The sequence below is a fragment of the Pleurodeles waltl genome, chromosome 7 (assembly GCF_031143425.1).
Source record: "Pleurodeles waltl isolate 20211129_DDA chromosome 7, aPleWal1.hap1.20221129, whole genome shotgun sequence".
Taxonomy (NCBI): domain Eukaryota; kingdom Metazoa; phylum Chordata; class Amphibia; order Caudata; family Salamandridae; genus Pleurodeles; species Pleurodeles waltl.
Genome location: NC_090446.1, coordinates 1,124,916,344 through 1,124,943,312, shown reverse-complemented (window position 1 = coordinate 1,124,943,312; position 26,969 = coordinate 1,124,916,344). Strand labels below are relative to the sequence as shown.

Below are 26,969 nucleotides of genomic sequence, written 5' to 3'. Positions count from 1 at the left end.
CACTTCATTAATCATTGTAGGTTCAGTGACTGTCAGGGGTTTGATACAGGTAAGGACCGTCCATAGTAGTGCATTAGTTATGGAACAGTGCTTCAGTAGCTGGTGTAACTTTGTTTGTCCTGAACAGTTGTATACTGATTGAACACCGTGTGCAGGACAGGTTAGCCTTTCATCTGTGGTTCATAGTCAGCATGAAATTAGGTACCCCATGAAGTAAATGGTCAATGTTGCACATAACACAGGCTTGCTTTACCTATAGGGGTTGTATGTATACTAGCAGTAATGATGCATCATATTATTTTGAACTATTTTATACTTACTTTCATAGCTCTAATGCTATACCTGTCTATAGAGCAGTGTGTACAAAGGAATATTGGATGATGCCATCACTGATGTCATCCTGGATGTCATCAATGATGTTATTTGAGATGTCATAAATTATATTATAGAACATGTCATGAGTGATGTAATATGTGAGGTCATAAGCAGTGCATGGCTAGGGGAGCAAGTTATAGTTAGCTCTGCTAACTATAACTGGTGAATTTCTGGGTTTTATTTTTAGTTCGGAACTATAATGTTGTCAATGGCACATTCAACTAACTATTATGTTACTTTAACCTTTGTTTTTTTTCAGTGAATATCTATCTGTGTGTGTGTTTGTGTACACACGCATGTATATTTTATTTGTTCAGTATAATTTGCAATGTAATTTGGTATGGGGTGTTGTTTTAAGTCCCTGTCTATTTTCTATGGGAGTGTGTTGTATTACTTGTGAGCGGCCATGTTTGGTGTTAGGCATACTCCAACACTGGGATGGAGTATATGAGTACATTTGCTACAGTTTTGCTACATGTAGGGCTGTAGTAACTTTAGAAGAGTAATTTGTGAATAGAAATGGGCTCACTTTTTTATGGCCATGTGTTAATAATAGCATGTTCCTCATTGAATCCCGCCTTCATTTTATGTAACCCCTACCCTTTTTGTAGTAAGTAGTCCCCATTTTGTAGCCACTCCACCTTGTCCTGCCCACGTTTACGCCTAAAACATAGGCTTACAAATGCAGAGATATTCGCCACGTTTGGTGGAGTGCTCCACATAGAAAAGATAGGTTAGACAGAGGTCTCCGCATGTAGGTTCGTGAATAGCATTCTGTAGAACATGATTAGTACAATGCAGCTTGTGAACAAGACTCTTATGCCTTCATTAAGAGTTTAGAGGTCCTGAGGCTTGTGAAACCTGTGGTTGGACTGCCACAGTCCTGGTGGTCCGACCGCCAGATTATGATCCTGGCAGTGGAACTGCCCAGCGACCGCTGGCTCTGCCAGGATCACGGATCCTGACGGGTTGGTGGTGGTCAAACTTGTGGTCAGCCACAGCGGTGCCGAGTTCGGCACCACCATGCTGAGCATGACTTTCCTTTCCGCCAGCCTTTTCTGGCGGGGTCCCCGCCATGAAAAGGCCAGCGTAAAACCAGCGTGGGGACCACGGGGGGGGCCTACACTGCCTAAGACCATGTTGTGGGCAGTGCAGGGGCCCCCTGTCAGCACCTTCGGAATGCTCAATGTCTGTGTGCATTCCATGGGTGCTGTGTGCAACGGCATTGGCCACGGCTCCCTGCACGGACTGATCAGTGGAAATGTAATACAATGGTTTCTGTCAGTCAGCCCGGTGGAAACATCGTAATACGACGGTGGTGAGGCTCTCACCTTGATGGCCGCCTCACCACCGCTGTATTGGAGTTGTGGCGGTTCAACCTCCCAACTCGTAATGAGGCCCTTAGTGTCTAGATGAAGGACTTAATAAATAGGTTGTGTTTTCTGCTGTTTCTAGCTTAGCCACTTCAGGCACGAACCACCACAGGCAGCATGATCCTTGGGTGCCCACAACCTCTCCTTACCTTCCCTGAGCTAGGCCACCGCTAGATGCTTGGTAGAGCAGTTTGGTTCTCCTACTAATGAAACTCAAGGTGGCCATCTAACCTTGCCTGGACCTAGATTTGCATGGCTTCCATGTGCTTCAAGGCAGCATGGGTTGAAATCTATTTAGGAGACATTAACTCTTCACGTTTCACCTAATAATGGAATGGTAGCAAGTGGAAAACGGTGAAGTAAGTGATGGTTCTAGTGGAACAGTCCCTTGAAGCGCATGTTTAGTGACATGTTCAGCACTTGTTAACTCTTCATAGCTTAACATGTGTTTCCTTCTTTTTTCAGCACCGAAGTATTTATATGCACTGTGTCTTTGCGGAACTTTGACAACTGCCTCCCGGAAAAGGTGACAATCCTCTAATCTTTCTCGTTGATAATATGCAGCAAAAAAGTCAATTTGATTGTGGTTGTGTTTTTTATATCTATAGGTTCCCCTCTGATCTCAGAGGTGAGTATGATGGTTAGCTTAAGTGCGCATTAAAGCGTTACTGTAGGCGGAAACCAAATAAAATGCATTTTCAAGAATAAATGGCATGGGCTTAGGCAACGAGCAGAAGTAGGATGCACTGACTAAGGATGATTGGTTAAATTGATCATAGCATGGCATGGCAGGAACAGAGTTTTCATCCCTGTGAAGAACGATGTGTTATTTCTCACTATTAGCAGGGAACATCTGTCCTCTCAGGGTACCTTACATTATCGCGGCCTCAAGCAGGTACATTGAATTAAGGGAATTTTGGGACAAACATTCCGGAGCTGTATAGATTGTATATTGGAACCCAGTGGATTCCACTTTGAGTATAAATTCTCTCTAGTGCCAGGCCATGCAACATTTTCATCAGACTCGTGTGGGAATTTTGTAACCATTTAACGATTCCTAGCCTCCTCTCTCTACACCGTCCTATCCGAGACTCTTCACCTACTGAAACAGGCATTGGCAAAGACAATAGGTTTCGCCTATGGGCGACCTATTGACTTTGGCAGTGGGGTGTGGGTGGCGAACGGGAGTGTAGCTGATCGGTAGATAACTGGATGTTTATTCCAAAAAGCGATACAAGCAGCCAAGTACTGGCCACATCAGCGCTTTTCCCTCTTCTGCCTGTGGGGCGGGGGAGGGAGGAGACAGAGATGGTTGTGATTGATGAAACAGGGGTGGGAGGGGTGGAGAACCAGGGACGTTGGCAGGTTGGGGGGAAGAAACAGGCAGGGGTGGATGGGAGGGAGGGATGGATAAAAACAAAACACATGGAGGGTGGGAGGTAGGGGGAGAGAAAAGCAAAACGGACAGGGGGTGGGAGGGAGTGATAAAAGCAAATCAGACAGAGGCTGAGAGGGAGGGATAAAAGCAAAACGGACAGAGGGTGGGAAGGAGTAAAGCAAAATGGATAGTGAGTGAGCGGGAGGGTATAAAAGCAAAGCGGCAGTGGGACACGGACGGAGCGGTGGGAGGAATGGATAAAAGCAACAAGGATGGAGAGTGGGAGTGTTAAAACAAATAGCACCTGAATCACAGCACAAGTGGACAGAGAGTGGAAGGTCCCTAATAAAACTAAATCAATGTGTGCGTAGTCCATGCACCACAGAAAAAAAGGGAGTGAGGCCTGGCAAGTGCTGCTCAATTTGAAGGCAGCAAAGAAGAGTGACAATGATGCCAACGAATGGCTAGCAATGGGCAGGCGCCAACCCATAATCCATTACACAGTCTTGCAAGTGAGATCACATGCGCATGGTCAAGCAGGCTAGACCTAAAAAGGCAAGTCATCCACTAATGGACTAAACTGAATGTAGAGGAACTGATGATAATTCATGTAGCACCTGATAATGAGTGGCTGGTATCTGACACAATAATCATCCCCCCTGATAAAATCCAACATTCTGACATTTTGTGAAATAAAATGCGGATTTTGGTGATGAGGGCACTTTTAAATTCTGGCTGGGTAACCTGCCAAAATGTATTGGAAGGTGCAAACATTTTTACAGCGGGTCATTTTCGGGTGCAATAAATTGTGTAACACTTATAATTACAATCCCAGGGCAAGCATTTGCACAGCAGTCACAATATAACGAGCCACTTGCAATCGGACGCACTATCCTTATAAAAACAGACATTTCCTACAATTGTTCTCATAAATTGGGGAGGAAATGAGAAATTAACACTTAGCTATTCCTTTGTAATTATCTTAGAGCATTTACATTTTTAACTTGTGTTATTGATTTTTCATGTAAGTAACCAATGACACAACATGTTGCTGAGATTACATGACGTATCAGTATAGGTTTACTTTGTTTCTGGTGTACATAGGATTAGTTAATAGAGAACTACATTTTCGGGAGCAAGATTTCAGTGACATTGTGAGAAAAGAAACTAAAGTAACTAAACAGATGCCTGGTCTAAAAGCGGGAGTTTTGCTATTCTTAACTGTAGGAATTTGGTGCATCGTATGGTAGAGTTGTGTGACCCCACCAGGTAATACACTTTTGAAACCGTCTTGGGTCCAGTCAGCCTCATTTGTTATACCTCACGCTCAGCCGTGGGCAGCTGTTGCTTTGAACAGCTAGGCTTAAACAAAGAAACTAGTGCAAAGCATTTAGACGCACCAAACAACAGAAAAGCGTCACACAACGCAAGCGAAATCCAACACCAATTTATAAAAATAAATTATATTTTGTATACATTTTTAGACACATAGAAGAGCAAAATACATAAAAGGCTTCCGTAGATATAGATTTTTAAGTAAAATGTAAATCTCGTCATTTTATTTAATAGTACAAACAAGCATCGCTAACTGTAAAGTTTGGAAACTTTCTAAAAGTTTAAAAAAGTTGTTATAGACTACTCTTGGCAAGTCCCGGCGACTAATTCCAATATGGAGACGGTCAGGCGGGAGCATAAGCAGTATTTGGACAATTACAACCAGTCTCAAGAGTATTTGGACAATTACAGGCAGTCTCAAGCCCAGTTCCTCACTTTATGCAAGAACTGCCACAGACTTCAATAGAGTGGTCCTAATGCTAACGTTACAGGATGCTGAGGATGTTGAAAGATGCTCTGCTTACTGTGCGGTCGATGGGGCCTTCCTGAAGTTATTTTACAGTGCACTGTTGAGGTGGGGTGACTTGGGCCACAGGTGTCTAAGGAGCAGCAGGTGCAGACTTGTGGTTGGTGCAGCCTCTTGCCAGGTCCAAGGGTCAGCAGGGCAGTCCTTCTTTGGTCCTCCAGTCCAGATGTGATCCGAGGTTCTTGGTGCCAGGAGTGCCCTATTTATGTTCAGAAACTGCCCTTGGGGGATGAAGTGGTCACTAGCCAACAGGCTAGTAGGTTCCTCCCCACCTTATGATGACTTTAGGATATGTGTGACATCTTAGGTATCCAACAGTACACTATTCTTTCCACTTCCAAAATGTCTAAACCCTTAGTAGCCCACCCTAGAGGTTTGGTTACAAGTGGGCGACACACCAGCGAAAAAACTGGTTTGGCAAAGTCTACCTGAACAAAGGAGCAGCCTCTCTTGAGTGTGGTTGCCATTTGCCCATCAACTGCAGCTTTGAAGCTCGCCTTATTGGACAACACCCTCTGTGGCTTCTGGCGAGGGAGTGATAACATCTCTCTCTGTGGCAGACTTCTATTTTTCCTGTTATTTGGGAGGCCGTTGCACTACTGCACAGGAGGGCAGAAGGCTGTCTGGTACCCAGTATCGGTGAATGGCCACCAGATAAACTGGGCAACAGATTGGCAACTTTCTAAAAGTTACTTTTCCTTAAAATTGAAATTAAATTTGACTTGGGTGTTAAGTCGGGTTTAATATCAACACACAATTGGATACCAATTTTAGTAGTCCCATTTAAAGGGTAGCAGGGCTTAGATGTTAGCCTGTATCTCTGTTTTTGCCAATGATGCCACTATCCTTTCCACTGTAAAAACAACAATTTGTACATTTTAATGTTAGGACATATTAAAGTACATGTCTTAATTAGCGCCCTGCTTTAGGGCTTAATAGGCCTTCCTTTTTATTATACATTTTTAAGGGACGTTTTGGCTTTGCCATGAGCTTAAATGGTTAGGTGGAACTAGCAGTTTGGAACCTGCTCTTCCAGTCTGCAGTGGTAGGCTGGGAGCTATGTTGTGTGTGGTCACTCTCAGAGTGGCACAATCAGTGTTGCAGCTCTGGGGAGACAGTTTAGTTTACAGACCCTGGGTATCATATACTGGGGACCTATAAAAAAGTTAACATATGACGGTTGGGGGTAGCCAAGACAACATATACTTTGTAGAGGGTTAGATTACCGGCAGTGGGGTCTGGTTAGCAGGCCTCAGTACTCTCAGAGCAGCACCAGTCCGAAACAGGGAGTATCATGCACAAAAGTGGCATTTGCTTGCATGCCCCTCCTCCAGGCGAAAGGTGATAAGACACTAACCATTGACCTGGTAGTTCTCATCATCTAAGTGGAAGAACCTGGAAAAGCCATCTGCATTGGCATGGTCAGTACCAGGTCTGTGTTCCACTGTAAAGTCCTTACTCTGTAGGGAAATGGGCAACCCCGGCAATTTGGGGTTCTCTACTCCTACCTGAGAGGTCTGTGGTCAGTTCAAACTCTGAAGTGAGTCCCAAACAAGTAGGGTATCAAATTCTTCAGCTTCTTCAGGGACTAAACCACAGCTAAGGCTTCCCTCTCATTGGCATTCCAGCACCGCTGTCTGGGGAGGTGTCACCTACTGATAAAGGCAACTGGATGATCATCACTCTCATCATTTAGCTTTGACAATTCTGCCCCGTTCCCATGTTCTGAAGCATCAGCCTGGACAACAAACTCTTTGCTGATATCAGGTGACTTTAGGACAGGTGGCAAGCACAATGCCTCCTTTCAAGGTGTCAAAGGTGTTTTGACATTGGTCATTCCAGACTTTTCTGGGCTTTTTCTTGGAGGTTAACTTGATGAAAGTCGCTACTATGGTACCATAACGTTTGACAAATTATCTGCAGTGCCAAATCAGGCCAAGAAATGCTCTTACTTGGGTTTGAGTCTTAGCAGCTTCTCAAGACAGAATTGTCTGTATTTGGGCTTGAGAGGTTATACATGGCCTCCACCTGCTTGGTGGCCTAAGTGCCCAACAGAACCTTGCTCTCTCTGGCACTTACTTACATTGATAGTCAACCCCACCTGTTTCCGAGCTTGAAGCACTTCCTTGCAGTGGACCAGGTGATCCCGCCCAGGTGGAACTAAATACATTAGTATCCAGATATGCTGCACTAAAGATTTCCAAACCTGAAAGTACTCTATTCACCAGCTTTTGGAAGGTGGCGGGTGCATTTTTGAGCCCAGAGGACATCACTTGAATTGAAAGTGAACTTCAGCAGTTGAGAAAGCAAACCTCTCCTTTGCTTCTCCTTAATGTGAAGGCTATTTGCTAATAGCCTGAAGTCAGGTCAAAGGTGCACAGGTATTTGGCAGCCCCCAAATTATCTATAATCTCATCAGCTCTTGGTATGGGATGATATGGGGAATGGGAAGCATCAGTCTTGGTGACTGCATTAACTAGAGGGCTCAGCCACCCCCAACTCTAGCATCTTTGCAACCTCAGCTTTGATGCTATCTTTGACCTGGTCCGACAGTCCGTGGATTTTGGTTTTGATAGATAAGCTGTCACCTGTGTCCACACCATGAGTACACCACCAAGTTGGCAGACCTAAGATCAAGGAAAACAGTCAAGCAAACTGTCGGAGTAAGCTGTAACAGTCTGTCTGCTGTTGTTCGGTTACAGTGGAGGAGAGAACTACTCCTTCCACTAAACCATCTTTGACATTGTTTGACAGGAGAATCTCACTTTCGTCTATTCCTCTATTTGTCACGAGGACTGAGTCGTGGCTGCGTTTCATCCTGTTCACATGGAGCACCCTATGATGGTGTCTGGTGGTCCCTAATGACACCAAATAGGTGACTTCCCCCCTTCTTTTCCAAGATAGGATAGGACCAAGGCACCTTGTCTTGAAGGGTGCTGGGTAGCACAGCCTCTAAACTCACACCAGCTGTCCTGGTTGGTACTCAATCATGGAGGGCATCTGGTCATACCAGTGCTTCACAAGCTCCATGCTGGCCTCCAAATTTCTGTTTGGTTTCTTCATATAATCTGCCATCCTGGAGCGAAGGCCTAGTACATAGTTCACTTTTTGAGAAGTCTCTGCCAACTTTCTATCACCAAACTCAAGTCACCTCTTACAGGGTATCCAAAGAGTAGCTCAAAGGGATTAAAACATACTCCCTTCTGAGGAGCCTCTCTGTATGCAAACAGCAGGCTTGACAGGAGAATATCCCATCTCCTGAGTTTCTGTGATAAACATGCCTTTCATTGTTTTTCTGAATCTCTCTACAAGATCACTACCTTGGAGGTGGCGAGGCGTAATGAATTTTGTCACACAACACTCATCGCACATGGCTTTTGGGTAGACAGACATTACCCTTGTGCCCCTATCTGAGGTGACCTCCTTAGAGAACCCAACTCTTGTAAAAATGCCACACAGGGCTCCAGCTACTTCAGGGGCAGTAACTGTTCCAAGAGATATGGCTTTGGTACCTGGTGGCATTGTCTACTGCTACCAGGATGAACCTATTGCCAGGCGCAGTAGGTGGGGCTAGTTGACCAGCAATGTCCATCCCCACCCTCTCAACGGAGTTACCCACCACAGGCAGTGCTATGAGGGGAGTCTTTGGCTTGCCTCCTGTCTTGCCACCGGCTTAACAAATGTCACAGGAGCAACAAATCTCTATGCTCTAATAGAGACACATACCCACTCAGGGAAACCCAGCATTGCTGCATGGGTCCTTCTGTACACCTCTGCCCAGGCAGAATTTCAAGGTAATTGCCCAGCAGACAGTCAGCTGGGATGGCAGGGAACATAGCTACCTTATTTGGGCCAATAACCCCTCTCCATTCAAAGTCTACCACTGATATGGGATGGGACTATGCAACATTGCCAGAGTTGTCTATCTGGTGCATCTCATCAGGATTGATCTAGAATGGGGAAACCATGTTAGCTGTAAGCATGGTTATACTGGCACCTGTATCCCTCAATGTCTGGACTTCAACCCTGTTTATTCTTGCCCACTGCCTGTACTTCTCTATGCTAGCAGACCGGTGGGCCAAAGGCTTAATTTCCTACCCACCCATAGAGACTAAGGTGGCCTCAGTGTACCCTTCACCTTTCCCAGGGACAACTTCCACTCCAATCTCCTTACAGTGTATTTGTGATGATCAGCAGTGGATGACATTTTGGTGCACACAGTGTCTCACATCGTGTGCCCTGGTTGTTTACAGTCTCAGCAATCCCCAGCCTTTGTGGGGTCAACATTCTTTGCTAACTATCCTCTCCCCTTTGAATGGGATGTGGATTTGGGCTCCCTGTTGGACATCTTTTGGGGACTCTTTGGAATTGTCTTTCTTTTTATCCTTGCCCCCTTCTTTTCCCAAAAGGGAGGCATGTCCTCCTTTCTTGTGATCACCACCTTGGCAGATTTTGGGCAACTTAGTGCGTACCAATTCATCATTGATCTTCCCCATCTCTCTCGGGCTACATAACTATGAATCTACCAGATGCAGGTGTAACTTATCCGAGGTACAGTATGTAAGTATGTTTTCTGTTACATATGGATGTTGATACTTTTTATCCAGCCTCCCAGTTACTTAATAAAAGCATCCACAAAGTCAACCCATGCCTAGTTGACCCCTAGTGTGTGTCCCTAAACCTCTGTCTGTATTCTTCAGAGGGTAGACCAAACAGATCAATGAGTGCCTCCTTTATATGCAACTACGACTATGCCACATCATCTTCCAGTGTCAGCAGTCTGTCCTTCCTCACTGTTTGAACTAGTTCCCAAAATAAGAATCCCAGTGTTGGGCACCCACTCTTCTCATCCTTAGAGCCCTCTCATAAGATGCTAGCTATTTGTCTATATGATCCCTCTCTACATACTTTGGTACAATATCCTTGGACACCTGAGACATAGGCATCCCCTGCAGTCCCCTCTGTGTTTCTGTTGCTGCCACCATGTCCTTAGGGCTTGAGTCCCAGCTTGACCCTTTACCCCCACAGGACCAGTCTTCTTACATCTAGGGCCAGTCTCCTCTGCTGGATCTCCAGAAGACTTTGTTGAGCTTCTAGGGTCTTGGGCCTCCTCACTGAAGTGAAGCTTATCCGGTATTGGATCTTTCATAGATTTACATGCTTGAATTCTTCCCCTCCGTCAAAATGGGAGTCCCACGGTATCATAGAAAGCAGTATGCAACAACCCTATAGTCTGTGATGACAGGAAGCCATGTATTCACTAGCCTATCTATGTCCTTTTGAAAAAAGGACCTAACTTGAACCATGACCGATTAGACGACATCACCCTCTAGAACACTCCCAAGAGAAGCTCTCTACCTCAGATTTTTCCCGCATGTCAAGTGTGAAGGGAGTCTCCCTGAGCTCTGCTCATTTTCTTTTCTACTACTTCTTCAAAATATATTAGATTTTCTTCTATATTCACTATGTCTGATACAAAAGGCCTCTTTCGTCCCTGTAAGACCTGTGAGAAAAGAGAGTTCATGTAGATGATCCACATAAGAACTGTATTTATTGTCTTTACCCTAACCATAAGGCAAAAGAATGCAAAATCTTTTTTTTTTAACATCCTTTTATTTCAACATGTGCTCAGCATACAAACTTTGTCACAAGCCTTGACCACATAGAAAACATCACATGAGGTCTTCAATAGCATCATAGAATCAGACAGCGTTAAGTAACTCCATTACCATCGAAATCTCGTAGATCTAGCCCTCCAAACCATTGTGTACTACCCGTCCCCAGCCCCCAGTAGGACTTTTCCCTCCTTCCCTCAATTATCCCCCCATGTCTCTGTAAGCAGTCCACTTTGCCTATATTTTCTCGTACTTCTTCTTACATTTCCTGCTTTTATAGATCACTTGCTCAGCTCACTGGCACCAGTCCAAGTCATGCTCCCAGTCTGCCACGCCGGAGAAAATGCTCGCTCCTCACCCTCTTGCTATATTTCGATTGGCGACCGCAGCTGCCAACTGCAACCAAATCTTTACATATTTGGGCCACACCTCTTCTCCCATAATACACAAGAGAAGCCACCTGGCCTCGAGAGGTATGTGGAGTCCCATAACATTGTTCATGATCTGTACCACCTTCCCCTAGTATCCTTGAATTGCCGGACCTTCCCAGAGGATGTGAAAGAAGGATCCCACCTTACCGCATCCCTGAGCACAAAGATTGAAGTCACAATGTTCCAATCTATGCAGCAGTAATCTGGAGTAATACACTCTATGTAGGACCCTTAATGTTATCAGCCGAAAGCGGGCCCTTATGGCAACCTCTCTGGGACTATGGACCTCTTCCGCCCAGTCATCGTCTTCAATTAATCCCAGGTCACCCTCCCAAGCCGTCATACTCAGTGACTGCAGAGGATCAGGGGAGTTGTTTGTTCATTTCTTGTATGTCAGGGAGATGGCTGTGTTGGTCATAGGTTCTGATAGCAGTCTGTCTTCTAGCGGAGACGAATCTGGCAGCTGCTCCCCCTCTTGTATGTGCCTGCATAGTGCATGCCCCATTTTCAGAAATCTAAAGCGCTCAGATCTTCCCATTTCATATTCTCTCTCTAGACCCGCGAAAGACACCAGGGCACCTCCCCTCCAGACGTCCCAAAGGAGTTCTATCCTAATCAGCTCCCATTTCCTAAAGCCCCGCAGTTTCACAACCTCGTTTAACAGTTGACTGTCCCACAGTGATGCTCTGTTTGTTAGTTTACCCTCCCATCCCAGGAATTTATTAGCCTCCCTGCATGCCCGCAGTACCGACTGAGTATGGAATGGCAACTGGGTCCAATGTTGTCCACCGTATAGGATCGACGGATAACGCCGGTCCCCCATTGCCTCTCTGTCCACTCGAAATGCCAGGTCGTCTCCCTCTTTGAGCGCCCAATCATTTATTGTACACAATTCTGTCGCCCAGTAGTCGGTGCGTACATCCGGGACCTCCAGCCCCCATTTGTACACTCCCCTTTGGAGTTTAATCAAGGAAATACATGAACTACCCCAACCCATAGAAGACTCCTCAGCTCACTATTAACTCTGTAGAATACCGTATGCGGCACCCTGAGTGCAGTGTTCTGGAGGGTGTATAGCAGACGTGGGAGAGCCATCATTTTGAAGAGCACGGCACACCCCATCAGGGACACTGGGATACCCCCTAAAGTGGGAAACATCAGCAGGGAGGTGCTCCAGCTGAGAGAGCAAGTTTTCCTCTATGAATCTGGTCATATTGCGTGTTACATACATACCCAGGTATCAGAACCCAGCTGTCACCACTGGGGCAGCACACTGTGGTGGCAATTTAGGGGTGCTTCCTGTTAGGGGGAAGACCAGGGACTTGTCTCAGTTAATCTTGTATTCAGAATAGCTGCCGAAAATCTCAAAGATGTGGAGTAGCCTGTCCACCGTGGTGTTAGGTCTTGAAGCATAAAGCGGGATATCGTCCGCGTAGAGGGAAATATGCTCCTCCCACCCTCCATTTCCCCGCAATCCCCAGCACCTAAGGGTCCTGCAGAATCCAAGCAGCTAATGGCTTAAGAGCCAGTGCAAAAATCATTAGAGACGGGTCATCCCTGTCTCGCTCCCCTATGGAGCTTGAATGGGCGCAAGAGTGCTCTGTTCACCCGCACTCAAGCCAAAGGGGCCTGGTAAAGGAGGTGTATCCATGTGCAATATTGGGGGCCAAAACCCAACCGGGCCAGAGCAGCAAAGAGGTACGGCCACTCTATACTATCAAATGTCATTTGGGCGTCCAACGAGAGCACTACTGCATCCTCGTTGCCAGAGGACCCCATCATGTGCATGACCCTGTGAAGGTGTCTAAGACTGAGTCTGGTTCCCCTTCAGGGCATGAACCCAGATTGATCTGGGTGTATCACTGCTGTTTTTACCTTTTTAAGTCTATTGGCTAGTACCTTCGCCAAAACTTTAACCTCTACTTTCAGGAGGGATGGATACGGGTCTGTAGGAACTATAAGCCTCCTGGTTTTTACCTTTCTTTGGAATTACTACTATAGTGGCCAGCGTCCGGTCCGCTGGAAGGATTCCTTTCTTCCTTGCAGCCTGAAATATCTTTAACATGTATTTTGCAGCACCTTTGACCACGCATTTATACAGTTCGGCCGGTATGCCATTTGGCTTAGCTACTTTGCTAGATTGCACCTCCCGAATGGCTTGCCCCAACTCCTCTTCTGATTAATCTATTTCCAGTTCCCCCCGATCCACACTAGAGAGGAGACCCTGAGTGAGACATCCCCCAGGAGGTCTGTACAATCCTCGCCGGAGAAGATTGCTAAATATGTCACACATTTCCAACAAAAACTGAAAGAGACAGAGAAGGCATATTGTTGTGGCCTTAGAAAACTAAAGCCCAAAAAACATCTTCAGAGGAAGATATTGACTCATCACCTAAGTCACATAAGAGAGCCAGATCTCTTGAGGGCACTTCTGAGGAGAGCAGAAAATCCCTCAAAACTCATCACCAGACAAGGGAATTCAAGTAAAAGAAGAAACAAAAACACTCCTCTACAAAAGCAACTTCATCTGCTTCTGCTACTCCATGTAAGCCACTGAAAGAAACTAGTAGACTACCACAGATAGGTCAACAACAGGAACAAAATCTCCTTTCAAAACCCCATTGATGACGAAATCACCATTGACACCAACGTTGATGACGACCATCACCACCATATCGTTGGCAAGATCATCTAAGGCGCTGACTACGGCAATTCAGGTTCCCATTTCGTCAATGATTGCCACGGAGATGAGGGGCACATCCGTTCCGCCACCAACGTCAACCCTGTCGTCGTCGACGCTCTGTATTGTACCGTCGACATCGCCATTGACGAAGACCTTGTTAAAGACGGCCCGTTGACGACGTCACTACCGTTGACGATTCCACCGTCGACTTGCAATCCACTGCTGACAATAGCATCGCCGACGACACTGTTTACGAGGATTTAAAAAAAAACATTTCTGAAGCCTAGTCTTCCATACTTTTCTAACATTTCACCCCTTATACCACGCCATCTTTTGGACATGAAGGATTCGGATAAGGAGGGCCCATCATAGCCCTTCAGAACCCTATGTTAAATATCAGGAAGAGGAGGAAGAATATTATGAGGGAGACCAGAGCCAAGACTTTGAGGGCTACTATCTTCCACCCTCCACCCATAAACGCACAGAGCATTTTCAGTACTACTCAGAACCTCATCAAAGACAAGAGGATGCCTTTGTGCCTCGCTCATTGATGCAAGACCTTCAGGAAATACCAGATTATAGACAATGTTTTCATTCTCAGACAGTGGTACCACCACCATCCCCTGCACGAACGGCTTCTTCTGCACCAACCATCCCACCTCCAGCTAGGCCTAGGATGGCACTTCCACCACACTCAGTTCCCCTCATAGGGAGGAAACTTCCACCTCGGAAGATGAGAACAGAGTGGAAGGTGAACTACCAGCTTAATCAGATGACTGGGATGACTACATCATCCCTATTCCATCTACACCTCAACATCCCTCTGCTGATTCCTCTCCGGAAGACATTGGGGTGGGGGTTCATGGTATTATGGAAGGGGCAGCAGAAAGATTTCACTTACCCATCAGTGAAGCAGTCTGACTCCTTATATGTTTCAATGACCAGGCACAGAAATCAGTCCGGTAAATGCCCACCATTAACCACATCTAGCAGGAAGGGATTCAAATAATGAAGAACCCTGCTACTGATGGAGCATCCCAGACCAGATTCCATAGTCTTCCAAGCGGTGCAGAGAAGATCTAAGAATTGAACCGCCCCCATCTCAGTACCACCGGATAGAGACGGACATCGTCTTGACACAATAGGCAAATGACTTTCCCTCATGTCAGCCATCTCAGTCAGAGCTGCCATTGCTCCAGCTGTTCTGGTGCGTTACAACAGGCAGATGTGGCCTGACATCAAGTCTAAGCTAGACCTGATTCCAGAAGATCAAAGACAGGAAACAAAGAGGATCCTACAGGAAGGGGAACGTGCCTCTTTGCAGATTTTTGATACAGCCATGGATATCGCCCCCACGTGGTTCAGGCGGGCGCAGCAGTTCTGAGACGTCAAGGTTGGCTCAAAACCACTTCATTTTGACCTGAGGCACTGTCAAAAATTCTTTATATGTCTTATGACAGTGATACGCTTTTTGGCTAGCAATGCCATTAAAACAGACACAGACACACTAAGGCCCTCATTACGACCCTGGTGGTCGGTGATAAAGTGGTGGTAATACCGCCAACAGGCTGGCAGTAATTACCGCCAAGTTATGACCATGGCGGTGATATCTCCCAAGACAGCTAATGTACCACACCGACCGCCAGGGCGGAAACAACAGTCACTACGGCAGTAGCCGCTTACAGCCAGGCGGAAGACAAAGTTCCACCCACCATATTTTGAGACACGATTCTGCCACCTTTTCTGAGGCGGTACCAAACGCCATCAAAAGCCTGGCGGAACCACATCACAGAAGAGAAAAGACTTACCATTGCAGACACAGGGAAGAACCACGCGCCATGAAACCCGAACTGCAGGTCTTTCCAATGATCTTTTATGTTATGCTCAATCTGGAATACCAACGCCGGCGAAGACGGTGAGTACAGACGCCTAGCACACAAGGGAGGGAGGGAGGAAAAAGAGAAGGACACACACATGCACCACACACGCCATACACACAACCATATGCATTACAAAACAATCTGACCACGAAAATCTGCAGAATAATGCAAGGATAACAGGAATTTATGAAAATGATTGTAATCAGTCTAACAATAAAATGAAAAATCCGATTTGGCTATGATACAGATCTGTACACGTATATAAAAAAGGGACACTGCCCAGTTCATAGTGCAAAGGGCCTACATGGCAATAGGGCACAGTCCAAGGCCCCACTCAAATCCTGCACCATTCCGGATAGATCACTGCAGGGGCATCAGTTGTCAAATAGGCAGGCACCTTGGGGGGGTGAGGGGCACCTCAGCCAGATGCGGGAACAAGCCCACTGGTCTTGGAGGGGGCAACATGCCCTGCACTTAGTCCTGGGGAGTACAAGGCCACAATCTCTCAAGTGGGTGTCTTGCCCACTGGTTGTGGAGGGGGAAACATTACCATTGCTTTGTCCTGGGGAGTGCAAGGCCACAGTCTCTCATGTGGGTGTCTTGCCCACTGGTTCTGGAGGGAGCAACATGGCATGTTCTTTGTCCTGGGGAGTGCAGGGCCACAGTCTCTCAAGTGGGTGTCTTGCCCACTGGTTCTGGAGGGGGCAACATGCCCGTTGCTTTGTCCTGGGGAGTGCAAGGCCACAGTCTCTCAAGTGGGTGTCTTGCCCACTGGATCCGGAGGGGGCATCATGCCCTGTACTTTGTCCTGGGGAGTGCAGGGCCAGTATCTCAAGTGGGTTTCTTGCCCACTGTTTCTGGAGGGGGCAACACGCCCATTGCTTTGTCCTGGGGTGTGCAAGGGCACAGTCTCTCAAGTGGGTGTTTTGCCCACTGGTTGTGGAGGGGGCAACATGCCCTGTTCTTTGTCCTGGGGAGTGCAAGGCCACAGTCTCTCAAGTGGGTGTCTAGCCACTGGTTCTGGAGGGGACAACATGCCCATTGCTTTGTCCTGGAGAGTGCAAGGCCACAGTCTCTCAAATGGGTGTCTTGCCCACTGGTTCTGGTGGGGGCAGGCTGCACAGTAGCCCTTGGAGGCTTGACTATATGGCGTCCACCAGCGGTGACGGCTTCACTGTTGTGGTGGTTGTGGGAGGCTCCTGCTCAGCCCCTGCACCCACCGATGGCTGCCCTGTGGTGGTGGTTGTGGGAGGTTCCTGCTGAGCCCCTGCACCCTCCGATGCCTGCACTGTGGTGGTGGTTGTGGGGAGGCTCCTGCTCAGCCTCTGCACCCTCCGATGGCTGCACAAACACGGCTGGTGGTGAGGGCCCTGTGACAGCTGCTGGTGGTGTCGGTGTTTGGCTGGCAGCTTCCGCTGGTGTAAATTGCCTCTTCTCCTCCTGCTCAAGGTCTGGGGATCCCTTACCCTTCCTGGCACTGGTGGATGGGCTCTTTCCCCCTCTGCCTGGTGGTGCAGGCTCCTTCCCCTTCTTGGCAGCTGGCACAGGCTCCTTCCCCTTCTTAGCAGCTGCTGCAGGCTCCTTTCCCTTCTTAGAAGCTGATGCAGGCTCCTTCCCCTTTAATAAGCCCAGGACGAGGGGGAGGGGTAGGGAAGAGGTAAATCTGGGAAAGGAAAAGCTTTTTAGGGACGTTGGGGCTGGAAGAGGGAGGAGTAATGGGAGTGGAGGATGAGGGAGTGGTTGTTGGAGGTGCTTATCTGCTGGATTTGGGTGCAGTATATGGGCTGTATGCTGTTGTGAGGTGGATGGCTGTTGGGTTTCTGAGTGCTTGCGTTTGTGTACTTTAGGAAGTGGGGGAAGACACGGTGGGAGAGGACACTGGAGACGTGTGCATGGATGTTGTGGAGGTGTCTGCCTGTGAGGTGTGTCTTCTGCTTGGTCTGGTGATGATGATGGTAGTGGATATTGATGTAGTGCATGCAGGTGTGAATGTAGACGCACATGGGTGGGAGGTGGAGGAGGATGAGTGGGAGACAGTGGAGATAGTGGATGTTGTGTATGCAACTGAATTATGTTTGTGAGTGCTTGTGTGATGAAGTGTGGTGCTTCTGTTTGCCTGTGACACTCTTGGGTGTTGTCTTGTGTACATGCTTGTCTGCTTGTTTGCTTGGGATGGGTTGGGGTTGAGGAGAATGGGCCTGGGAAGTGGAGGTTGGAGGAGGAACGGTTGAAACAGGGACAATGGCTGCCATCAGAGAGGAGGCCAGAGCCTGAATCGATCTCTTTTGGGCCACCAATCCACTGTGAATGCCTTCCAGGAATGCATTTGATTGCTGCATCTGGGCTGCCAGCCCCTGGATGGCATTCACAATGGTTGTTTGCCCTACAGAGATGGATCTCAGGAGGTCAATAGCCTCCTCACTCAGGGCAGCAGAGCTCACTGGGGTAGGGCCTGAAGAGCCTGGGGTAAAGGAGATGCCCACCCTCCTGGGTGAGCGGGCACGGGCAACTTGCTGAGGGGCTACTGGGAGGGTGGTGCAGGTACAGGGGTGGCGGCTGTACCTGTAGCTGGTGTGGTCACAGAGGTGTCCGCCACCACTAGGGAGCTCCCATCGGCGGAGGTGTCAGAGTCTGTATTGTCCCCTCTAGCCTCCGTCGTAGTACTCCCCTCGCCCTCCATCCCACTGGTGCCCTCAGCGTCGGTGGACTCTGCCTCCAGGGTCCTGTGGGATGCAGCCCCCTCTGTCGCCGGTGCCTCTGCTTCTCTGCCAGATGATGCTAATGCACATAAGGACAGGATGACAAAACTAGAAAGGGGGGAGAGAGACAAAGGATACACGGTGTCAATGACTGCACCAACACAACCGTTGGCATAAACAGCACCCTCACACACAGGGAACAGGCCTACGCACTATGCATTTTACTAGCAGTGAAATTGCGAGTCACCAAGAAATTAGGAGGGGCACACACCGCCAGCTGCAGCACACCTGGGACCCACGCAGCCCTGCCCAGGAGTGAATACTAACAAGCTAGGTAAGCAGTATTTCCCATTCAAACCCTTAGCCACCAGCGGACCTACGTTGCTATGTCTGGCCTGGCCTAGGGGCACCTAAGGACACACAACCACCACCCGGATACCACCCCACCAGCTGTAAGTTGTAATGATATACACTGTACTTACCTCCTTGTGGCTGCTGTGATGCCCTCAAGCGCCCATCCAGCTCAGGGTAAGCCACCCCCAGTATGCGGGCCATCAGGGGGTTCCGCGTCCGACGGGCACCCCTTCCTCGTTGGGAGGCCATCTCCAGCTGGGCCTCCGCGGTCTTCGTGCCCAGCGTCTCAGGTTCTCCCACCGTTTACGTCAGTGGGTGCTCTGCCTGCCATACACCCCTAGGGTCTGCACGTCCTTGGTGATGGCACGCCATATTCCCTTCTTTTCATGGGCGCTGACCTACAGAGGCAATACAGACGGAACACCATTAGACAAACAGTCCAGCCTGTCACACAGATGGCCCACCATACCCGTTTGTATCACCATTGGTACACACATAGCCCAGCCCACAACATGTACACCGCCAAGAGAACATCCACACACCCCCCTTACACGAGGCCTTCACACACAACTCCATGCCTTCACGCCACATGCATCGTTCCCAAGATGTACTCACCAGTTAGTCTGGAGGCCCATACAGCAGTCTGTACTGGGGTAGGACCCCATCCACCAGTCATTCCAGCTCCTCCAAAGTGAAGGCTGGGGCCCTTTCTCCGGTCACACGGGCCATGGTAGGTTCCAGACAGAGGTCACAGCAGCTCATGCAGCGTAGGTCCTTTCCTATGGAAGGTCAGGAAACAAGTGAGGAATCAGATAGAAAATGGCAGTCACATCCGCGGCGGTGCATACCGTCACCGCCGGCGTAGATCACCATTGGCCACTGTATCCCATAGGGCCCAATATTAACCAGTGAGGAATTGCACGGCGGTTCACGACCGCCTACCGCCACGGCACACAACGTCAGCAGCATTACCTCACTTCCACCTGTTCCTACACACAGGACAGGCGGTCGCCATTTCGGGGGGGGGGTGGTGAACAGGCCTATCAATTATTGCTGCGTCACAGGATAAATAGGCACATACTTCACTAATTACATTGTCCCATAACATGTTTGCCCTTTGCGGACTGCTTTTGTGGCTCCATTGTTCAGTTTGTGACAGCCTACTCACTCTTGTGTCCCTTAGATACCTACCGCTGCGGATGAGTAGAAGATGGAGACATACCCCCGTGTACAGACCCCTGGTGGACTTGGATACACTGGAGGACAGGCACATAATGCTCACCTATAGACTGGACAGAGCCACAATCACAGAGCTGTATGCCCAATTGGAGCCTGACCTGATATCTGCTATCCGTCACCACACTGGGATTCCCCCCTCTTGTGCAAGTGCTATCAGTTCTCCATTTCCTGGCAATTGGTTCTTTCCAAGTGACAGTGGGCTTGGCAGCAGGAATGTCGCAGCCAGTGTTCTCAAACGTGCTAACAAGAGTGTTGTCTGCCCTGATAAAACACATGTGCAGCTACATTGCTTTCCCCCAGGTTGAGGATTTGGCCACTGTGAAGGCCGTATTCTATGCAATGGGACATATCCCCAATATAATAGGTGTGATTGACGGAACACATATTGCATTTGTGCCCGCCCGCCAGAATGAACAGGTGTTCAGGAATCATAAGAATTTCCACTCCATGAATGTGCAGATGGTGTGCTTGGTGGACAAGTACATCTCCCATGTCAATGCTAAGTATCCTGGGTCAGTGCATGATGCCTTTGTCCTGAGGAATAGCAGCATCCCAAATGTGATGTCCCAACTTTAGAGGCACAGGGTTTATCTAATAGGTGAGCCCTGGTTCCCACCCAATATATGTTGTTGTATGCCTATGGTGTTGGCCATATAGGATAGTGTGTGGCCAAATGTTGTCCCTCAATATTTGTAGGAGACTGTGGTTACCCAAACCTATAATGGCTGCTCACCCCTGTGAGGAATGCCAGGACAAGGGCAGAAGAACATTATAATGAGGCATATGGGGGAACCAGAAGGATCATTGAAAGGACTTTTGGCCTCCTGAAGGCCAGGTTCTGGTGCCTCCATCTAACAGGTGGATCCCTGTGCCACTCACCCAAGAAGGTCTGCCAGATAGTAGTGGCATGCTGCATGTTTCACAACCTGGCCCTCAGACGGCATGTACCTTTTCTGTAGGAGGAGGAGACTGGAGATGCCTCTGTGGCAGCAGTGGACCCTGAGGACAGTGAGGATGAGGAGGCAGAGGATGAGGATGTGGACAACAGAACATCAGTGATACATCAGTACTTCCAATGACACACAGGTGAGACAGTGCAACTTTACATTTCGATGAGTATTGTTGTATTCTGTGTGGCATTGCCATGCTTGCATTACTCACTTCTTTGCTCTACTTACTTTTACCTTTGGATATTAATTTTGCAGATGTTGGTGATATGACACATTCTCCTGGTGTGATCACAACAGCCAGCTACAGGTCATTATTTCTATGCTCATTCTATATACTGTTCATTTGCAATGGTTGTAGCTGTTTCAATCAATGCAAATTTGCAATACATGAAATACTAGTAGTCGATTTTTATCCAAGGGTGTTTATAGTAGTGCTAAAATCTAGAGGGAAAAGTGCAGTGGGAATGGAGTGATGATGGAGGAAAGTCCAGGGTATTGTCCAGTCTGTTTGTAGCACAGGTACATTGTCCATTGGGACATAGGAAGGGGAGCAATTGCAGTTCAAGGTGGACAAGGTGACTGAGTGGAACACAAGGGGGACAATCAGGTGAGTCCCATTTCCTGGCAGTGGTCTTGGTAAGTGTCTCTGGCTTCTGTCTGGTTCACAGGGAACGTTTGCATGGTGGTTCACCTTCTGCAGGGGGAGGGGTGCTGTTGGCCTGTTGGTCCTGTGGCGGGCTCTCCTTGCCACTAGCGGCAGCGGAAGTGGAGGGCTGTTCAGATGACTGGCTAGTGGTAGGGGCCCGCTGGTGTGACACTGCTTCCCTCATAATGTTGGCCATGTCTGCCAGCACCCCTGCTATGGAGAGCAGGGTGTTGTTGATGGGCTGCAAGTCCTCCTTGGTCCTCTTATACTGTCCCTCCTGCAGCCACCTGTTCTCCTGCATGTTGTCTAGGATCTGGCCCATTGTGTCCTAGGAATGTTGGTAGGCTCCCAGGAACTCAGAGAGTGCCTCCCGGAGAGTCGGTTCCCTGGTCCTGTCCCCCCTGGCACATAGCAGTCCTCCCAGTGTCCCTGTTTGCCTGTGCCTCTGTCCCCCGAACCGTGTGCCCACTGCCACTTACCCCAGGTCCCTGATTGTCTTGGGGGTGAGGTGTGGCCTGGGGTCCCTGGACAGGTGGGCACACTGCTGATTGACGTGTCCTGGGGACAGAGGTGTGGGTACGCTGGGTGGGTGCTGTCGTGTTGGTTCCTGATGGGTGAGGATCTGTGGCGGTCTGTGACTGGGCTTGGGTGACCTACTGTTCAGTGGTCCCTGATGGGCCAGCAAGATCGTCCAGATCCAGAAGTCCAGAGTTACTGTCATCACTGTGGGCCTCTTCTGTTGGGGGACTGGATAGTGGTGGCACCTCCTTTCCAGTGACATTGGCTGGGGTACCTGTGGGGATGTAAATGATGTATTATGCTTCAGGTGTATGAGATTTGTACTTCTGTAGCTTCCCCTCTATGGTTGTTGTTCCCCTGCTAGCTTTTGCTTGTTTATGTTGGTGTATAGTGGTTATGTTAGTTTCCCTATGTTGTGCATGCTTTGGTGATGAGTGTCCATGCAGGGCTGGGAGGGGTGTCCATGCATTGGTACAGCATGCAGGGCTTGGCATTGGGATTACTGTAATGTGATGGTGGAGTGTTTGGGATGGAGTGGAGTGATGAGAGTGAGGATGTGGGTGTGTGATGGCATACAGGTATGGGGGGTGATAATTGTTAAAAGTTGACTTACCAGTGTTCAGTCCTCCTCCAACTCCGGCCAGGCCCTCAGGATGCAGGATTGCCAGCACCTGCTCCTCCCATGCTGTGAGTTGTGGGGGAGGAGGTCGGGGTCCACCGCCAGTCCTGTGGATAACGAGCTGGTGTCTTGCTGCTATGTAACGTAGCTTTCCCCGTAGGTTGTTCCACTTCTTCCTGATGTCATCCCTTGTTCTTGGGTGCTGTCCCACGGCATTGACCCTGTCCACGATTCTCTGCCATAGCTCCTTCTTCCTTGCTATTGATATTGGCTGCACTTGTGACGATTTCCTCCACCATGACCCTTAACTCCTCCTCAGTGAAACAGGGGTGCCTTTGTGGTGCCATGGGTGTTATGTGATGTGTGTTGGTGAGGGTGTGTTGGGTAATGTGTTGGGTTGTGTGATGTGCTTGAAGGGTGTATGGGTGTGAGTGGTGTGTGTGTCTATTTGTGGCAGTGGTCTTGGTGTCTGTCTGGTGGCAATGATTTGTATTCGTAAGGGGTTGTGGGTAATGTGGGTGTGTGTTTTTTAGTGGTGTGGGTGTGGTGTGTGTATGGGTGTCAGGTGAGTGTTGTTTGAATTGGCCAGTGTGGTGTTTTGTATGTGCGTGTCCATTGTGAGCGCGGTGGTATGTACCGCCAATGGTTTACTGCCGTTGAATGTCCGTCGTGGTGATTTGTGGGTCATAATGTGATGGGTGTTGTTCTGTTGGCGTAAAGGTGTGGGTTTTGGGACCGCCACTTTTGCACTGACCTTTGGTCTGGCGGATTTGTGTATGTGGCTGTATTCTGTCCGATTGGTGTGTGTTTGTCATAAAATGGTGGACTTATATTCGCCAGCGTGCCGGTAAGTTGGCGGCCGTCAGCACGGCGGTAAGCAGCATTTACCGCCAATATCATAATGAGGACCTGAGCCCCTAGGTACCTTACAATACAGGAGATTGCCCTTTAGAGGCGCAAGAGGGCGGGGTTTCTCCAGCTATAGAGGCACTCATCAATTTTCCTAGCAATTTCAACCTTACCAACCTCATTATAGACCAGCACAAGGATATCATCAACCAAATACGGCTGGTTTCTCTACACAGGGAACTCGCCGGAGATCCTCACATCAGGCCAGAGAAACAGGATGCCAACGATAACCCAATTCAAGTACTAGCTACTCAACCTTCTCATCACCAAGTTAGAGCAAGCATTTACAAATATTTCCACAATAGGAAAACCATAATTTTGGACCAGTGGGTGTTAGACATAGGCCCTCATTATGAACACGGCGGTCCAAACCGCGCCGCCGGCGGTGACAGTAAAAACCGCCAACAGAGGAGCGTTCCAGACCGGCAAATAATGAACCAACTGAAACACAGGCATCCTGAAAACCACCCACCGCCAGTAGAGTAGTGCCGACAACGACGGCAGAGTCCTCCCACAGGCCGACGGAAAGGCCCAACCTGCCCATCAAATAATGAACCACTAGACCGCCATCAGTTCCGGGGCGGGAACCACCACCACGCAAAGCCAGGCGGAAACGAACCAAATATAAGGAAACACTCACCGGAGGCCCACACAACACGCCGAAGCAGACATGGATAGAGAGCTGCAGATCATGCCAGCCCTGCTCCTTGCCATATACCTCCACAACGAGACCGCTGACGAAGACGACGACGGTAAGTACCGCAACCTATGACACAAGGGAGGAAAGGGCACAATTACATATCTACCCACTCCACCCACCCTGCAACGCTCCCACAACCCTTCACAGCAACACAACCCATACACCCCACAGCAAGAGCTACTTACCCGACACAAGGCAACTCCAACCTGACCATAGTACATACAAATGTCCCACACCCACAAACAATGAAACGAGAGACCAGGGTTCAAGAGTGTGCCAAAACACAGGCCACTCATAAATATTTATTGCAGCTCACAGAGCTAACTATTCACAACAAGGCCAATGGCCAGTCCATAGTGCCAGACGTGTTTGGGCTACAATGGCCTCAACCTGACTCCCAAAAGTGCACAGTACTCCACCTAATGGGGCAACCATGGGGCATCCAGGCACCTCAGGGAACAGGGGTAGGTGGGGATTTGCGACGGGGTGGGGCTTGGACTTGCGTTCGAAAGTTTTTTATTTGGGTTTGGCCTTGGAAGGTGGGGGATGTTCTTCGACCGGGTGCAGCCAGATTGACCTGGCTCTGCACTGGGCTTCTTCCTCTCTGGGGAAGGGGCACGGGAATGTGAAGGGCGGACAGGGGCGCACTGTGAAGTGAAAGGAGTGGAAAGGGCAAGGAGGTGCACACGCTTAGGGACAAGACGGGGTGGGCCAGTGGGTTGGAAGAGTTTAGCACGCGAGAGGAAAGGTTTTTTGGGAGCAAATGGGTTGGCCCTGGAGGAGGGCATGGGAGTGGAGGCAGAGGGTGTGGATGTTAGTGGTGTATGTGTGCGTGTTGTGGGTGCAGGTGACTGGACAGTATGCTGAGGTGTAGAGTGTGTTTTTGGAGGAGGGGGGGTGGACACAGTGGGCGAAGACAGGCTGCCAGTGTGGATGTATGTTGTGTGGGTGTCTGCAAGTCTGGTGAGTGTGCTGCATGTGTCAACTACAGTAGTTGTGGTGAGTGCAGGTGTGGTGTCTGGGGTGCATGTCTGGATGCCATCCAGATAGGCATTGGTCTGCTGCATCTCTGATGCTAGCCCCTGGATGGCATTGACGATGGTTGTCTGCCCTATAGAGATGGTTCTCAGAAGGTCAATAGCCTCCTCTGTGAGGGCAGCAGGGCTGACTGGGGCAGGGGAGGAGGTGCCTGGGGTGAAGGAGATGCCCACCCTTCTGGGTGAGCAGGCACGGGCAACTCGGTGGGGAGCAAATGGGAGGGCAGTAATGGCATGGGGGTGGCGGAAGATGATACTGTAGGGGTGTGCCCACTAGGGTCCACCACCGCCAGGCAGCCCCAATCGGAGGAGATATCCGAGTCACTACCTCCAGTGGTAGTTGTCTCTCCCGTGGTACTCCCCTTGTCCTCCAACCCACTGGTCCCCTTGGCTTTGGATGACTTTGCTTCTGAGGATCCGTTGGCCGTTGCATCCCCACTCGCTGGTGCCTCAGCTCCCTGGCCAGATGATGCTGATGTACACAAACAACACAAGAGAACAGGGATGGGGAGACAAAACAGGAGAGACACTTGTAAATAGATGAAAGGAGTGGTCAGACATACACCCACCCAGAAGAGCCCCCCACCAGGCAGCCCCTTCCACTATGCCCATGGCCATGCCCTTGACTAGTGACGAGAACCCTGCTCTACACCCATCCCCTGAACTACATAAGGACCCGACATGGAGGAGACCTGACCCAAACACCCCTACGGGGGCCATCATGTAGATGGACTTCAGTCAGAGTCCCTGCAACTAAGCAGCATAAACCCTAATGCACACACAGACATCCATCAAGGGTTAAGATTGTGATATGTGTACTGACCCCCTTGTGACTGCTGTGCAGCCTTCAAGCGCCCATCCAGGTCTGGGTACGCCACCGCCAGGAAGCGTAACATGAGGGGGGTCAGTGCCCGACGGGCACCCCTTCCACATTGGGAGGACTTCCCCAGCTGGGCCTAACAGATCTTTTGCAGCCAGTGCCGCAGGTCCTCCCACCTCTTCCTGCAGTGGGTGCTCCGCCGGTTGTAGACCCCCAGGGTCTGCACCTCCTTGGTGATGCATGCCAAAGTGCCCTCTTCTGGTGGGCGGTGACCTAAAAGAGAGACACAGAAATGTAACACAGAGGTCAGGCACTTTGAACATGTATACATCTGGCTATACATCTGCTATGGGAGGGACAGTACAAACAGACTTACAGGACATACGCACACAGCATGGCATGAACCATGGCCCATCCAGGGTCAGAGGTGCACACATATGTACTTCCAACACCATCCATTACACACAACCATTGCCCCCAATCCCCTGACTCACCTGTACCTCTGGCCATCCGTAGAGCTTGGCGTATAGTGGCAGGACCCCCTCCACTAGCCTCTCCAATTCCTTCTGGGTGAAGGCCGCGGCCCTTTCCCCTGCAACACGAGCCACTTCCGTGACCAGAGGCAGGACACAGCAGTACACTCAGTGGAGAACCTGCTCGCACGAGATCGGGGAGTCAAGTGAAGTTGTGGTGACGAATTTGCGTACGTTCCGCGGCAGTGTGCACCGTCACCGCCGGCGGCGATCATGATACGCCAGGAATTCCCCATTGGCATCCGTGTTACCAAAGACTGTGCGAATGGCGGCAAACACCGCCTTACGCTGTTACGTCAAACGCTAGCGGTATGATGTCACTTCCACAAAGACAGTTCTGGATTACAG

General features: G+C 49.3%; 1 protein-coding gene across 1 annotated transcript in view; it reads left to right on the top strand.

Annotated features, from left to right (window-relative positions):
* NT5C (5', 3'-nucleotidase, cytosolic) overlaps window positions 1-26,969 on the top strand; it is a 334,183-nt gene that overhangs the window by 180,343 nt on the left and 126,871 nt on the right. Inside the window, exon 3 of the mRNA XM_069202028.1 lies at window positions 2,214-2,274. Coding sequence (XP_069058129.1) covers window positions 2,214-2,274 — 61 coding nt within the window. The remainder of the gene's footprint in view (window positions 1-2,213; window positions 2,275-26,969) is intronic.